Source organism: Pavona decussata, unplaced genomic scaffold (assembly GCF_977016875.1).
Source record: "Pavona decussata unplaced genomic scaffold, jaPavDecu1.1 SCAFFOLD_300, whole genome shotgun sequence".
Lineage (NCBI taxonomy): Eukaryota > Metazoa > Cnidaria > Anthozoa > Scleractinia > Agariciidae > Pavona > Pavona decussata.
In genome coordinates this window covers 3,373,787-3,390,000 of record NW_028145697.1, presented here as the reverse complement: position 1 = coordinate 3,390,000, position 16,214 = coordinate 3,373,787, and the positions used below count along the sequence as shown (strand labels likewise).

At 38.0% G+C, this 16,214-nt stretch overlaps 1 protein-coding gene and 1 pseudogene across 2 annotated transcripts; both read left to right on the top strand.

Annotated features, from left to right (window-relative positions):
- LOC146454672 (uncharacterized) overlaps positions 1–1,307 on the top strand; it is a 2,156-nt pseudogene extending 849 nt beyond the window's left edge.
- Positions 1,308–3,726: 2,419 nt separating this feature from the next.
- LOC146454671 (TATA box-binding protein-associated factor RNA polymerase I subunit C-like) lies at positions 3,727–15,041 on the top strand. 2 transcript variants are annotated; one of them, XM_085095049.1, is made up of 5 exons: positions 3,727–4,702; positions 6,380–6,381; positions 7,335–7,601; positions 8,293–8,685; positions 11,423–13,823. In XM_085095049.1, exons 1-5 carry the CDS (start codon positions 3,793–3,795, stop codon positions 12,578–12,580), a joined length of 2,730 nt encoding a protein of 909 aa, XP_084951175.1. In that variant the 5' UTR covers positions 3,727–3,792; the 3' UTR covers positions 12,581–13,823. The 2 variants fall into 2 exon arrangements, with proteins under 2 accessions (XP_084951175.1, XP_084951174.1); XM_085095048.1 differs by lacking the exons at positions 3,727–4,702; positions 6,380–6,381 and adding an exon at positions 14,253–15,041 and having other exon boundaries at positions 7,306–7,601; positions 11,423–12,616.
- Positions 15,042–16,214: the final 1,173 nt, after the last annotated feature.

Genomic DNA, 16,214 nt, shown 5'->3' with positions numbered 1-16,214 from the left:
CTCGTGATGGAATCGGGAAGAAATAAGACGGAAAGAATTTACCAAAGAGCAACTTGCACACTTCAAGAAGCTTCGGAGAGAGCAAAACAAGAGGAGAAAGAAAAGAAAGAACGGTCCGGGAAAAGGTCCAGCAGAAGAACCAGCAGAAGAAAAAAATCTCGATAGCACAAACCAGTCCACCAGCAAATGCACGCCACAGCAATGAGAAGAAAAGAAAACTAGAGGAAGCGGAAAAATGTTTGCCGGGAGGAAAGAAAATGGATCGCGCATCGTTAGAGCGGAGTGAAAAGAATGGAGAAGAATCACATCCCAGTCCGCCAGCAAATGCACGCCACAGCGATGGGAAAAAACGAAGACAAGAGGAAGCGGAAAAAAATTTGCCCAGAAGAAACAAAATGGCACGCGCATCGCTAGAGCGGAGTAAAAGAATGGAGAAGGTACAGTCAAACGTAAGACGCGGCAAGGTCCATCGAGAGTGGAACTTTTGGTACTTGCTACCCGAGCAAGTATCGGGGAATTGATGTTGTTATAAAACAATACAAAGAAAGACGTTGTCGAGGCGGCGAGCGCTTGCCATTTCTACAATGGGAGGCAAAACATGAAGCCAATGCTTTACTGCGGGTAGGAGATCACCCAGGTATTCCACTTTTATTTGGTGTTTGTCTTAAAGAAAAGCCGATGAGCATTGTCATGAAATTCCATGGAGACGGAAAAGATAGCCCAACAGTTTACAAAGCGGCTAAGAACAACCTCATTAGTGAAAAGAAAGAAGGGAACACTATTCTTTGTGAGACTCCCGTGATGCCTTGCCGGATCACGTACACCGTTGCGGTTATGCCCTCAGTGATCTGAAATCGAGCAACGTTGTTCTAGAATCACGCAAAGATTTAGCGGCTTCACCCAGTAATAATCAATTTCGGTAAAATTGTTTTGTTAAATGAAGCAAAGAATCCTCCCGCTAAACCGATGCATGTAAGGGGCCAGTACAAGAATACAGTAAAAGCCCGCATATAAGAACCTAGAATTTTCGAGGTCAGGCTGAACAGGTTCTTATATTTTAGGGTAGTTTTTCACAATTCAGGCTGATTAGGTTCTTAAAAGGTTCTTATTTTTCAGAGGTTGTCGTAGTGTAACCATTGGCAGAAATATCGTACTACTAATACAAAATGGTTTAGCACTAGTGAAATCTAGTGAAAATCCAAACAAATGTAAATCAAAGAAAACATATACACAATAACTTTTTGTCAGAGGTTTCTCACACAATTAAAATCCAGAATTTTGACCATCAAAATTGGAGTGATTGTTTTTGTATAACTGAGAACCTTTTTTTCTTTGCCAGGCTGAAGAGGATCTTATATTTTGGGGTATTTAAATGCCAAATTTCAGCTTGTAGGTTCTTATATCACTTGGTTCTTATACGCGGGTTGTTACTGTACTTACATTGCGCCAGAACTTGTTGATGGTACCGGAAAACCATCTACTAAAAGTGACATCTTTGCGCTGGCTTTCCTGATCAGTCAAATCTGTGTATAGAGTTTTACATTTTCGAAACGTTGTGTATGTGAATTAGTTGTATGGAATTAGTTCGTGGGGTCAAGCTTCTCAGTCTAACTTAGAAAAGCTCCCTTCTCCTACAAAAACGAGCTCTACGTTTGATGAACTTTTCTCAGTACAAAAAGTGAACACGGTATTCCTTACTTCATTAACCTTAACATCCTACCTGTTCAATTTCTCTCTGTCGAATCTGTTTCCTGTTTAATGTATGATATCCAAAACAAACTAGCACCTGTTCATATTCAAAATTTATTTAAACATGTCTCAGATATACATTCCTACAACACCAGGTCAGCAACCGCCGACAAATTTTATATCATGTCTTCACGTCTTGATCAACTAAAGAATTCATTTTCTCGATTTGGCGCACGGCTGTGGAATTCTTTACCGGATAATATTAGAAAGTCTGTCAACAGAAAACTATTCAAAAAACAAATACATGAAATGCTAATCAACATTTTAAAAAAAGAAAATGCTTACCTTACACCTTCTTCAATTCTTGAAATAATGAAAAGCTTGTGAATATGTAACAATCCTTCAATTTCTATCAGCTAGCGAATCCCTTTTTTTGCGTTACTTGTTTGTTTACTACTTATTTAACTTTTATTTTAGTCAATTCAGATGTAAACACCAAATGTATTTGTATTTAGTTTAGTATAAACATACCTACCCGCCTTGTAACCGTCTATTTTTAATAAAGTGTTGTTTTGTTTGTTTTGTTCGTTGTTGCTGTGAAGAACGCTTCAGTAACATCGCCAGAAGAAAGACCTACAATCAAAGAGTTGAAAGCGGCTTAAAGTGCAGACGATTAGAGAAATGCGAACTTTTCTACAATGTACAGCAATGAGGCACTAACATTTCGTTTCGTTTCAATTTGTTTTCAAAATCGCTTTTGTTTTACCCTTCCAGAATAAAGGAAAGTCTTGTCAGTGTATTTTTCCGGATTCCTTTTTTTTTTAATCCAGCTCACTGTAGCAACCAAAAGCGATAGCTAGCGCGCACAATAAATGCACAATGTATCGTATCATCTCGTCTTAGCTTTGGCTTCTAGCTTGTTTTTGTGTAATGCTGTAGAAAAGCTAATAATACTCGGCAAATAAAATAATTTTAATAAATTGTTTTGGGCATTGTCACAACGTCGTAATTATTTAATTTCCAGTTTAGCCTGTAAAATTAGTGAGCGTAGGTTGCAGTGTTGTTTGCGCTCTCGGTTCTGCGTGTTATGTTCGCGCTCGTTTCTGCCTTCGCGCGAAAAAATACCGAGAAGCCTAATTATTTTTATCCGCGATTTGGTGTAATCATCACTTAGCACTGTCATCTTTTACAGCGCACGTTTTCACGTGACGTCACCAAATTCTAGAATTCAAAACCGGGAGGCCTACAAAATTTTTACATTCATTCAAGGAATGATTACCTAAAAATATGTCTTTTCACAATTTCTTAGCTCGACGTCGTACTTCCTTTTGAAAATAGAACAGTTTCAATTTCCGAGTTTCCTCATCGTGCGTGACATCAAGAGGACGGCCGTGACAGAGCTGTTTCGGTTAAAAATGCCTCTTCGGGTGATTTTCAGCATTCTAAACAATTTAAGTTTGAGGAGAAATATTTATCTCAACATTAGAAAATTCGCAAGGGAGAACAAACCTCTTTTCTGGCGAAAGTAAAGCTACAAGGTGTCAAACCATAGCATAGAGTTACCTCTGTTACCTATGCAAATTAGCTGAGGGAACATTCAATTTGCCTTCAGCTAATTTGCATAATAGGCTTTGAGCCAAAGCTCGTCCGCCACGTTACGTTAGTGCTGGTTACCGTGCTCCCACCCAATGGGTCAATTGTACACCGTAAGAGACTGGGAATCACACCACCGAACACGCCTCCTTTGCAAACCAAACCTCACTTGGTAAGCTAAGAACAGCACATGTACTGTTTAGATATAGACTCTGGATGTATGTCCACCGTAGGTATACCTAACTCCATCCACCTTAATATACCCCAGCAAACCTTCATTTACGTTAATATAGCTCAAGAAGGTGAGAAAAAGTGAGTAGAGGCAAATGAAGGAGGGTGAAGGTGAACAGAGGCAAATAAAAGAAAATGAAGGGTGGTTTGGGTCCCGGTTTGGGTGAATGAAATTGTCTTTTGTTTAGGTATACATCCGGTATACATACATACAGGATCGACGTAACTATCCATGGCATTCTCACATGGAGTACATACTAGTGGTTGGCAGAGTTTATAATGCAAAGTTATAACTTTCCTTTTTCTCACCAAGAGAACGTCTCGCAGTCGTTTATTGACTATAGCAGCGCTTCAGTGTCAAATATAGATTTGGATGAAGATGATAGGACGCTGGTGATTTATTCCAAAAAGTCGCATAATTCGCGACGGCAACGACTTGTGGCAAGGCACCCAAGCCTACCTTTTCTACCGGTGGAAACGGTGAATGATTATCACTTCAATGGATTTTTACATAGATATGAGCTCAATTGTGACATCCCATCAGTTGCATTGTCCCATGTGGACAACTTTTCCGCATATCACCCGGATATCATGTACGGGACAGCGGTGGATCTCTTGCAGGAGAAAATGAACGTCCCCCCATGGAGCACCTGTATGAATATGAGACGTGATCCTTCCTTGCCGTGGAAGCAGAAAACTGTAAACTGTAAACTGTCTTCTAAAGTTCGCCAGGCTTCTCTGCGCGAGAATGATGACCTTTTCAAAGCAATTGAGTATTTAGGAAAAACTGTGCCTGATATTTCGCCCTCGCTGCTACAGAATCTTCTCCAAGAAAGTATCACTTTGGAAAGCTCAACATTGCACTTTGATACTTTGATGGGTAATAGCTTGGCTTGTCATGCTTCAAAGACAGACAACCAGGCTGTTCTTATGTATCCCAGTGGTGCTGGCCTCGATATCTTGAACTTTTCAAACATCCTGCAGTTCTCAGAGTCTGCAGACAATGATGGCACATCATCATCATCAAGTTCTGAGCCAATAGTTTCAATGCAGCAGTTCTCAATTCAGGGTCAAATAAGACAAATTGACTTTTCTTCCCATTCTGGTAACAACATGGTCATTGGAACCAGATCACAGTACAGTTGCTCATTTTTTCAAAGAGATAACGAGAACTTGGTGAGTAGGAATGGTACAATTAAATTAGAGGAAGTTCACTTACAGCCACTGCACTGAAGTCAGAGATGCCAACCTCTGAAGATCTGAAATCTGGAGATTTTTTCTTCTGAGCACTCCTCCCCTTCCTTATTACCCTACCCTCCCCCCTAAACAAAATTGATGCACTTACCCCCCCCCCCCCCACACCAAGTTGGCAAAAAAATTCACACAGCACTAGAGCTTTTTCTGGCCTGCTCTTTAATTGGTTAAACGTTTGTCCAATCAGAAATTCGTTTTTATTACAATGATGACAAAAGCGTATTTTCTTTGGTTTCCGTCAAAGTTTGCGGCAGATTGGGTAAAGCAGGTATGCAAATACAGCCATGACACAATATTTCTTAAATTTATGGAACATTTGAGTTGAAATACTAGCCTATTATGCAAATAAGGCGCCAAGTCCCTTTTATCCGAGATTTGTTCCGTATCCGGGAGACTCCCGGATAATCCGGGAGAGTTGGCATGAGTGTGAAGTATTGGGGTGTTTTGCTTAAATGGTCACCTTTGCCTGCCCTCTGCTATATGCCATGTTAAGTTCTCCAAATTTGAACCATTTGTAGAACTTTAACACAACTTTAATATTATTTAAATGGGGTTGACAGACCTGCGTGACTCCCGCTGTGTGCCCATTGTGTTGATAAAAGCACTTATAGTTTTGCTTTAACAAGCATGTCTTGAAGCGATTTTCCTTTTCTATAAGAGATCAAGGGAGGTTCCTTTTATATCTCTCTTAGTAGCGGCTGGTTTTGTATTTAATGCCATTTGTCTATTAGGATATTTTTCAAACGTGGCGGTGATGATTGAAATTGTCACGAAGGGTAGAATTTTCTTGTGGGCTTTCTGTTTTTGTGTAAGAGCGTTCTTTCTTTCTGCGAAGTTAACTTTGGCTTGACTCGTTGTATAAAAAATCTACATCGTTTATATACAATCTATAAAAATCATTAATATTTAAGCAATCTCTATTTTTCATACATACCTTCAAAAATACCGCTACACAACTTTTGAAGACCTTTTTTTGTAAGCCAATCGCTCACAAATGCTATTTCTCTTTCTTTAAACTCTTCCATCTCGTCCAAACACGTGTTTATAGCTGTTAGCGACTTTGGCGCCCGAAAAAAAAGAGCTGTTTGAAACCTGACATTTCTAGTTTAATTTTCTCCACGCCACCCACGCAAAGGTCAAATTCCCCACTCTCCGGGCACAGAAAATAGTCAAATGCCCGGGGAGGGGATGGGGGAGATGTTGAATTTTCGATTTGATTGGCGCATTAAACCCATCTTGGAAAGGCAGATCTTTAAAAGCGTATTTGTTTCTTTACTTCTCGTGAGTGTGAGGGGATCCTAGCTGAAGGGCACTCTCACTAAAGGAAATATGGCTTGTTCACAAAGATTTTTTTTAGACTGTACTGTATTTTTATGAGGCTGTTCATCATGGTGGTGCTCGGAAGTGTGCAGAGAAAACTTTTTGGAAGTAATCAGAATTAATTTAGTACTTTACTTTTCAATAATATTTTCCCCAAACAAATACATTAAAAAAACATGGAAATCCTTTAAAAGGTCATCCACACAACAAATGTTCTTATATTCTACATAAAATGTAAGGTGCTTCAGAGGGCACCATGGGGACTGCAGGCAACATGATCTTAGACATACAGTAGTTGAAATGCCTTGTAGGCAAGATACCAGGTTATATCTAATTCAGTACATACTTGTTGACATCTAAATTCTCTATAACTAGTTGAGTTGCTGACTTGAGTCACTCCAATGGAAGACATTATTTGAAAAATAAAATGGAAGGACATTTTGGCACTGAAACAGACAAGGACATCAATAAATTGAGCGTATCTGCAGTTCCATGAAACAATGCCAGACAGTGAAGAAAAATCACACCTCATCTTTTCAACTTTCAGGAAAAAAATATTCTTCACATTAAACATAGTAATAACTCCTTTTATGTGACTGAATTTTATCCCTGGTGAATAAACTGATAGATATATGCAGGATGTTTGTCATGTGAACCTAGTTTAATGGCCTAGCTCTCAAGAGTCTCCTATCGCTCAGTGGTAGAGCATCCGAACTAGTAATCAGAAGGTCACAGGTTTGACTCCTGGGCCCAGTTGTTCAAGGCCTGATTACGCTAATCCTGGATTAACGGAAACTTGGACTCGAGTTTAATTGCTAATCGAGTAATATTCTTCCAAAAGATTTTTGGCCCTCAATTTTAACTTAGACCTTTCTTTACCTTTAGCTCTAAATTAGGCTTTAAAATCATTTTTAACGAACAGACTGAAAGCCTGGATTAAAGTCTAATCGTGGATTAACGTTAATCGGCTTTCGAACAACCCAGCCCTGTTGGGAGAATGCTATTTCCTCTTTCTGAGTATGCCTGTATCTCTGACTTGCAAAATACCTCTATCAAGCCTTTTTTGGTTCAGGAAATATGCTTAGTTTTTTATCCTTGGACATAATCTGCCCCTTGACCTTCAATCTCAGAAAACTGTCCACTTCTCAGATCAAAATAACAATTTATATTTTCAAGTTCCTTCTGCGTATTTTGTCAATTTTATCAATAGGTAAATGATGAATTAATTATTTAACATTTCTCATTAGTTGTCCATAAAGCCTCTTGAGACTGTAGCTCTCACTAAACAAGCCATGTGCATTGCTGTCAACCCTTACATTCCTGGAGAAGGTGTGGTTGTCACAGAAACTGGTGGAACATACCTGTGGAGGGGTGGCCAAGGTCTGACCACAATGTGTCCCGCAGAACAGTGTGACAGTGCTGGCTACTCCCCATGGTACCAGTGTGTTTTTGCTGCCAATCCTCGGTGCATTGCAATGGCAAATAAAAAATCAGTGGACTTGCTGGATTTTAGAGTGAGTTTTTGAAACTGTTTTTCTTAGGAGAGGTACAATGTAGATGAGAATGAGGTGGGTGGGTGGGTGAGGAACTTTTGCCTTATAAAAAGTGATGCAAGAGTTTGTCATCCTTTTTTAAGGGTTTTAAATAAAGTTTTGGTAAGACTAAGATAATAATAGTTCAAAGTTTTGTTTCCAAGTTCAATGTTTCTCCTTAGTTAGTAGCTCCTGTTCCTTGGGGTTTGAGGTCTCATTCACTGGATAGCTATGACAATAAGCTGTTTTTTAGTTGCTTTCAGCCTCACTATGCAAGCGAGGATAGGTGTAAAGTTTTAATGTGAAAATTAGTTTTCATTCATATGTAAAGAAAACTTATTTTCTTATGAAAAGCTTTGCACTTGGCCTCCCTTACATAATGAGGTTCACAACAACTCAAAATTCTAGAAACACAGTTTATCAGGGTTGTGCTTAACCCTTTAACCCCTAATATCAAATAACAAATTCTCCTATCTTGTTCCCATACTTTTTTTATATATAAATACAGGGGAGAAGTTATTTAAATATCAAGAAAATTAACCTCGGTCGCTCACTTCCTTATTTCTCCTGACCTCAGGGGTTGAATAAGCATTGATGTTACAAGGAGAAATTTGATGCTGATCACTGTAAGGGCTTAAAGGGTTGATGTTTGCCCTTTGATTTCATCCTACAGGCAGGGACATTGTTTCGAAGGTTTTTCTTTTCCATTCCATCAGCTGAAGTGGACTCCTTTGAAGGCATATCCTCCATCCAGCGTCACAACAAAAATGAACATCATTACGTGGTGACAACAGATCAGTCACTCATGATTTTAGATGATCGATATCTTCAACATCCAGTCCTTAAGTGGAGACATCATAACGAAGACCCAGTCCAGTTTATCAATGTTGTTTCTGATGTATTATCTGACTGCAATGACACAGTTTTGGTGATAGCAGGCTCAAATCATCAACAGACTCACTGCTTTCAATATTCTGGTAGCCAAGTCCTGACAAATAGCTTATCTGCTTCTACTACTGAACAGCGCCACTATTTGCCACCTCAATCAACATCCTTGCCATGGAAGGTAAACTAAATATTACAAGCAGGATGGCAGTCATTAATTTTCAGAGTTCATCGATTTTTTTTCCTTTTGCAGTCAATTCACGCCACGCATGATCAGTATATCTGAGAATGAAATGAACTTTCAAATTTCTCTTTATAATGTCCGACATGTGAATGGAATGTTGAACATTTCTCTGGAAATCTTTTCGAAAAAGACGCATTGACAGAAAAAAAAAAGATTTAAAATACTTGGGAAACAATAATTATTATTCTTGAAATACTTAATACTGTAATGTAAAAAAAAATCATAGTGTTATACCATCAATAAACTACGAAAGTCGAGGAGGGACTTCCGACTTCCGACTTCTGACTTCCAACTTTTTTTTTATTATTATTTTGTTTTATTTTTTTATTTATTTTTATTTTTTTTTTAAATAAACTCTAGTGAGCAGCACACAGCAACAGATCTTGCCAACTTCTTCATTATCTCCTACCTGTTTCCTCTGATAACACAGACTTTGTCAGGGAGTTAGAACAAGACAGTGAGGGAACATATTTTATACCTAATCATTGTAGTACAAATCACGTTCCAACAAGGGTGTGAACGGGGAAAAAACACCCAAAAAGCATTATGTGCAGGATATGACGGAAATCCTGCGTGACGCTGAAAATGCGCAATGTTTAATTTTGGGGCTCACGGATTTAACGTTAAATCTTAAATATTATTTTTTAATCTTTAATGGAAAAAACTACCTCCAAAGACACGGGACCGCAATGGGTACAAAGATGGCAGTATCCTTTGCCAATATTTTCATGGCAGAGATCGAAACAGAAATAATTAGCCGTAGTGTTACAAAACCGCTTACATGGAAGAGATACATCGATGATGTCTTCTCTCTATGGAACGTAAGCAAAAATGAAATCCAAACTTTTATAGAGCTAGCCAACAACTACATGTATCATGCGACCATAAAATTCACGGCTGAAATTTCAGATATTGAAATCACTTTCCTTGACACATGTGCATACAAGGGTGAAAGATTCAAAAAAGAATCAAAACTTGACGTGCGCACGCACATCAAAGCGACAGAAACGTTCCAGTACACACATTTTTCTTCCCACCACCCTCCAGGCGACAGGAAAGGCTTTATCAAACCGCTAAGACTTCTCAGAACAAACTCTTCAAAAACAAAATTTGAAGAAAACATCACTCTATTCAAACAGAGACTACTCAACGAGGTTACCCCGATAACCTTATAGATAAAACTCTCTCAGTAGTCAATTTTAGCGAAAGAATGTCGGTACTACAAAACAAACAAAAAATGCGCAAATAAAACATTTTGCCATTTGTTACGGAATATCGCCCATCCGTGCCTAACCTAAAAACCATTCTGATGAGTAAATGGCATTTGATAGAAAACCAGCCTCTGCTGAGAGAGATCTACAAAGATCCTCCCCTACTTTCGTACAGAAAAGGGAGATCTTTTAAAGACGTACTCGTAAGAGCAAAGCTTTGAAGGTCATGTACTTCTTATCTCGACCGATAGGAGTTGTGTTTAGCCTGTCTCCATTATTTTACCATCATTGTACTGCAATGATTAGGTATAAAATATGTTCCCTCACTATCTTGTTCTAACTCCCTGACAAAGACGAAACCGGTAGGAAATAATAAAGAAATTGATTGTAAGATCTGTTGCTGTGTGCTGATAAAAAATAAAAATTAAAAAAAAAGAGAGGAAGTCGGAAGTCCCTCCTCGGCTTTCGTAATAAACAGGGAAATTTCTAAAGGAACTCTGAAATCTCGTTGGCAATGTTCAAAACTGACTTGAAAATTTCAAAACGCTGTCAAATTTCAAAAATACCGGTCACACACTAGTTTAGAGCCAGACTATTACAATGTGAAATGAATGGCTAATTATTGTGGGGGAGTACTATCAGTTGTTACGGGGAACTAAACTTGTATGACACAGAGGAGAAATTTCCGTGTCTCAACCATTCATTGGTTAAGATTGATCAGTCAGTGTATCTAACAGCTTATATCATCACTCAGTAATAAATTATTCATACATAGTCACGGCGGGAAAATAAACACAGCTATGTCAGTGGTATTAGTGCTGGTTGTGGTACTAATATGGTGTCTTCCATCGCACAGACATTAAAAAAATTGACTTTCTTTCAAATTTCTACTTGGGGGAAATGGATAAACAAGCGTCCCCTCAGTAAATTCCTGAGTTGAAACACACAAGAGTGCCAGCCACCAGTGGTAAACCTGCTTGGGCACTCAATCTTAATATTCATTTGGCAGCTAAATTAACAAGTACTCAATGCAGCTGGCAGTGAACTCCTGTTTCCTCTCATTTATGTACCATGAGGCAGCTTTATATTCTCCCCTGGATGGGATATTTGACCAAGGTAGCCCAACCTCAAACAGTGATAAAGCATCCAAACTAGTGATCAGAAGGTCTTAGGTTCTACTCCTGATAGGAGCACTAGGATTTCCTTTTTCCGAGTATGCCTGTGTCATCCACTTTATAATACATCCTTCTCAATGTCATTGGAGTTTTGCTACCAAACTTTTATCAAAATGTTAAATTACCATGATGTAAAAAAATTAAAAGGGTAGGCTGTAACTTGTAATCAATATCACCTAAACCACCACATGGGTCTTTGTAAGCCATGGTTTGTGTTCCTTGCTGCTGCCATCTTGAGATATGAATTTTTCATTACAAGTTTTAATCAGATATTGCTATCATTTTCAGGTGTCGTCTTACAGTGAGTGGTATTATACAGGACTTAGTAAAGGCCTCACTTTCTCACAAGCAACTGGTTCAAGACTGTCTCAGCCACTTATAGGGGTGTGTACCTTGCCGCACACCTCACACCCTCAGAAAGGTTTCACTGTTTTCCAGATGTCATCTGCGGGTGACTTGTTCTACCAGCCCTTTTTTTCACAAGACAGTAGAGGTTCTGAAGAGGGGCAGTACAACACACAGCAGGAACAAGGACTTGATGGTAAAGCTAAGATTTTGTGTCAAAAGTGGATTGATATGATTGATCGTGGGGTAGATGATCCCGTAAAAATAACTTCATCTCAAAGTGATTATGTGGAGGTTGATAAGAGAGACCTTTGTCTTCCTTTACTCTTGTTACCAACACCTCATCCTCATTGTGTATTGTGTAACGACATACAAAACGAGGAATTAGACCTTACCAAGGGGGATTCAAGTATTTGTGAACGTTGTGGTTTGGATGTAAGTTACAGTTCTAAACTGGTAGAGCATCAGAAAACTAACAGAGTTCTTACAAGAAGTAGTTTGGGCATTCAAGATAAAGTGAAAGATCTTGAGATTTTTCCAGTTTCCAACAAAGCAACAGACCCTCTGAGTAAGAGTCTGTTGGTGAATTGGAACAGTGATGAGCCAATACCAGTGTTCAGTGATGGGCCAATACAATTGAGCAATGATGGGCCAATACAGTTGAACAGTGATGGGCCAATAACACAGAGATTCAATGATGGATTAATGCCAGTACACAGTGATGGACCAATACAGATGAAAACTAAAGAACCAGTACCAGCTTCAAATGTTGGAACAGTGCAAGGAAACAGTGATAAACCAATTTTGGTAAACAGTAAGGAACCAATCTTAGTACAAAGCAATAGACCAATACCAGTAAGAAACAAAGAGGCAATGCCGGGCTTTGTATCTGCACAACAAGGAGAGGAAAATCAGCATGTTGAAGACAGAACTAAAGTGCCTGCAATTTTTCCTTCTCAGGATTACAGTTTGTCTCCATCAAATTTGTTGCCTGCTGACAAGATTCCAACTAAGCGAGCTGCTCTATCAGCTTCACAGATCCAAGTTGTGAAGAATTCACCAAAGAAGAAGAAACGAACAGGTCATATGATGGGATTCTAACCTGTGAAGTAGGCCTTTATGTCCTCCAAAAACCAGGTGGTTCTTCTACCGACTTAAACATTGATTGATTTGTTACTTTTGTCCCGCATGATCCTTCTCGCACTCAGAACCCTACTCTGATGTTAAGACCTACTCACTGCAGAACCGCTACGTTTCAGGCCTCGTTTTTCAACAGAACTGTAAAACCCTGGAATACTATCTGCAATCTTGCCTGGACTGACAAATTCTCCAGTCAAAGCATTTTAAGAATTTTCTACATGCTACCTATTTTACCTTATTAGATACCAGCTTTGACATAGACAAGACTTGCACCTGGTTCCTCTCCCGTGACTGCCCATGCCACCGTTCGTAATCTTCGTGTTTTTTATTAGTGTTCTCATTTGTAATTTTTACTTGATTTTTCTTAGGTTGGGGTTGCGCCTCGTATGGGTATCATATCCATTCGCACTAACCCTTTTGGTCTTTCTTTCCAAATTTCTTTCTTTCATATATAGTTTGTTGTTTATTGATATTATTAATTAATTAATTGACCAATAAAGCTGGAAAGAACAGAGAACCACTAGTAAGACCACTTGAAGGGATCAGAGCATATATATATACATATTTTTTATCCAACTTATAGTGCTTTTAAAGATCCCCTTTTGGTTGTTTTAGCTCAGATTCACCAGACTGTTTACGGTGGCCTTCCATTCCTTCAGAAAAATATTGCCTTGATGTTTTGTTTGCAATTTTTGTGCTTCATTTTGTGATAAAAACAGACATTTGGCCCAAAATTTGTGGGTTTGTACTCCAAACAAACCACACAAAAGTGAAAACATATTGGGGAAACACTTCCAAATGGAAGTGAGGTGCACATGCATAAAATCCAGCAAATCTGACCCAGAACAACAAGCATCATAAAGCACTGTAGGTTGGTTGTGCCCCGAGGCCTTCAATTAAACTTCCCTGATACCTTTAGAAATAATTTTACGTACATGTAGAAATTAAATTGTAAAGAGTGTGTCATAATTCCCTCAATTGGTGTGATATGATATGTGATAATTTCTTCCTTTCTCTTTTGAAAATTTCTTTCAAACAGTATCATCAATACGTTCATACATTCCCAGACTCGTCTCCAAATCAACCTATTACATCAATACCATCAAAACAAACTATTGTAAATTCAACAGTCGCTTTGCCGCTGTGAAAGTTTGGCATAATCTAGATGAAAGCATTAAACACCTCCCCTTTAAAACGTTTAAAAGCAAGGTCAAAGAAAACATCTTGCAGTCTTATTGTCAATGCCCATGAGTTTCCACCTACTTATTTATTTAATTATTTATTCTTTTTTTTCTTCACTTTTTTTACTTACTTAGTTAGTTTCTTCTTTAACTGCTTTTTCTACTTTTTCTATAAAGCTTTAGTGCCAACCAACCTCATACTTGTAAATACTACATATCTTTACTCAGCTCAATTAGCTTTTTACTTTACTGAGTAAATTTACCTATTTTTGTATTGGTATATTATGTTGTAAATTAAGACTTTAAATTTTTCTCTTGGTAATAAAGCTTACTCACTACTTTGCCAATAAACCAATTTATTTAATATTTATTGATAGAAAGTTCCCACTGAAAAGTTAACCTTGTTACTGTTGGATTTAGCAGCCTTTTAATACAACTTTTTGTGTTTACAGGGTTGCTACTTTCAGATACCTGTGAAATATAACTAGTAAAGGCTGATCTATCTTTGAACGTGCCTGACCAATCTGGGCTGGGAACCTCTCCATTTTAGAGGATGGACACGCATTTTATAATTTGTTAATGAATGCATTTCAAATAGAGTTCCCAGATACCTTTTTAATTATTTTAATGTGAGAAAGCATGACATTCATCACTACAAAACTAGAAATAATGATGATCGTATTTTGGAAAAAGTTAACTTAGAATGCACCAGGCACGCTTTTTTCTACAAAGGTACAAAAATCTGTAAAAATTCTGACAATTTATAACTGTTTGAAACTTCCTTTTAATGTTACTATCCTAGAATATTTGTGATCTCCTTTTTATTTTTTTTAAGAGGACCTGTATTGATATCAGTTTTCTTCTTAAAACTGATGCAGCAATCCTGTACAAATATGTTTAAAAATTAAAAAAATTAAATAAAATGCCTTCTTGACACTGTGTCAATCCTCTCAAAATGTATTAACAGCCAGTGACTTCCGCTTATTTCTCCAAGATCTCTTTGGACTTATAAAATATCTCTTTCTACCTACAGTGTACTACTCTTTTTATGTTGTGTGCTGCTACACACTATCTATTTGACAGAGCTGTGGTTGAAAGTACAGAACATGTATGTATTCAACCATACAGGTTGGCCATGGTGAAATCACTTTACACCTGGATTTTGTTAATTGTCAACTGAACTTTGTGTGAATAAACGGCTTGAGCATAATTTCCTGTGAATTAGTAGCCTACCCCAGGCATTTTCAAAAACGTGTGTATGTCATCATAATTATTTCTTAAAAATTGGCAGGCTCATTAGGCTTGATATAACCAAACAAGTAAATGGTGGAAGCTATTAATAAGCCTTTGCCATGGCAACCTTTTTTATCCAGCTTTTATTTCCAGAACTTTGTTTGTTTATTTGTTTGTTTTTTACCCTTTTTCTGTCAGCCCATGAGAGCAGATGCCTTTTCTGGCTTTAGCTACACTCGCTGACAACAAGAGCTGGAAAAGGTTTCTGCTCTCACAGGCTACTTCCTGTCAACTTTTGGGAAACAACGGTGAGTGGTTATGAATTTACAAATAAGTACATTTCCAATTAAGTTACTGACAAAAAGGTTTTGGACATAAATTAAGCTACATTTTATTGGGTTTTTGAGAGATGGAAACAAGCAGGTTAGGTCCATTGGACCCTTCTCTTCTTTATCCAACAAAATATTTAACAAGCAACACACTGGAAATCTATTTTAGATGAAAAAATTTCTTTGAAACCCATTTCTTTGTTTGTTTGTTGGTTTTGTTTTTTGTTTTGTTTGTTTTTTTTGAAGCCTCTGGGGATATGTAGACTTCCCTCAACAACTGTAATGGTAAACAAAACAGTTTTCGGATAGTAAGGAATGGTGTGAATCCAGATAATCTACTGTATTTATTCGGGTTAACTGCCCTGGGCATTTATTTAACTTTGGGCCCATAAGGGTGAACACTTATTTATTTTCCAACATTTTCAGCAAGTGAGGATATTTTTAGAGAATAACAAAACAAGGGATAAGTTTATTTTGCTTCAACAAGACGAAACAAAGTGAAAAACCCTAACATAAACAAGCCATAACCAATATAAAAGTTCATTGACTGACATATCTAAAGACAATTTTGGAACACAACTGATGCTCGTCTTAATCCACGCTGGACTAGCACAGAAATATTTTCATTTTTGTTGGGAGGGGGTGAGGTGGGTGCTTAATAACTTTTTGGGCTTTCAGGGTGGATGCTTATTCAAAGGTGGGCTGTTAGTCAAATATATACGGTACCCCAAATTTATGTATTTTTTGGAGGGGAGGGGAGCTATAGACACTAGGAAATATCTACAATCTCCACAGGCTTTCCACCATGTTCTTATAAAACACAGAAGAGAGTAGTAAGGGCAGGGACGGTTA

Coding starts and splice junctions, on each gene's coding strand:
- LOC146454671 (XM_085095049.1), top strand. CDS start 3,793: ATGCAAAGTTATAACTTTCCTTTTTCTCACCAAGAGAACGTCTCGCAG. Junction 7,602..8,292: donor TGGACTTGCTGGATTTTAGA/GTGAGTTTTTGA, acceptor TTCATCCTACAG/GCAGGGACATTGTTTCGAAG. Junction 8,686..11,422: donor CAACATCCTTGCCATGGAAG/GTAAACTAAATA, acceptor TATCATTTTCAG/GTGTCGTCTTACAGTGAGTG.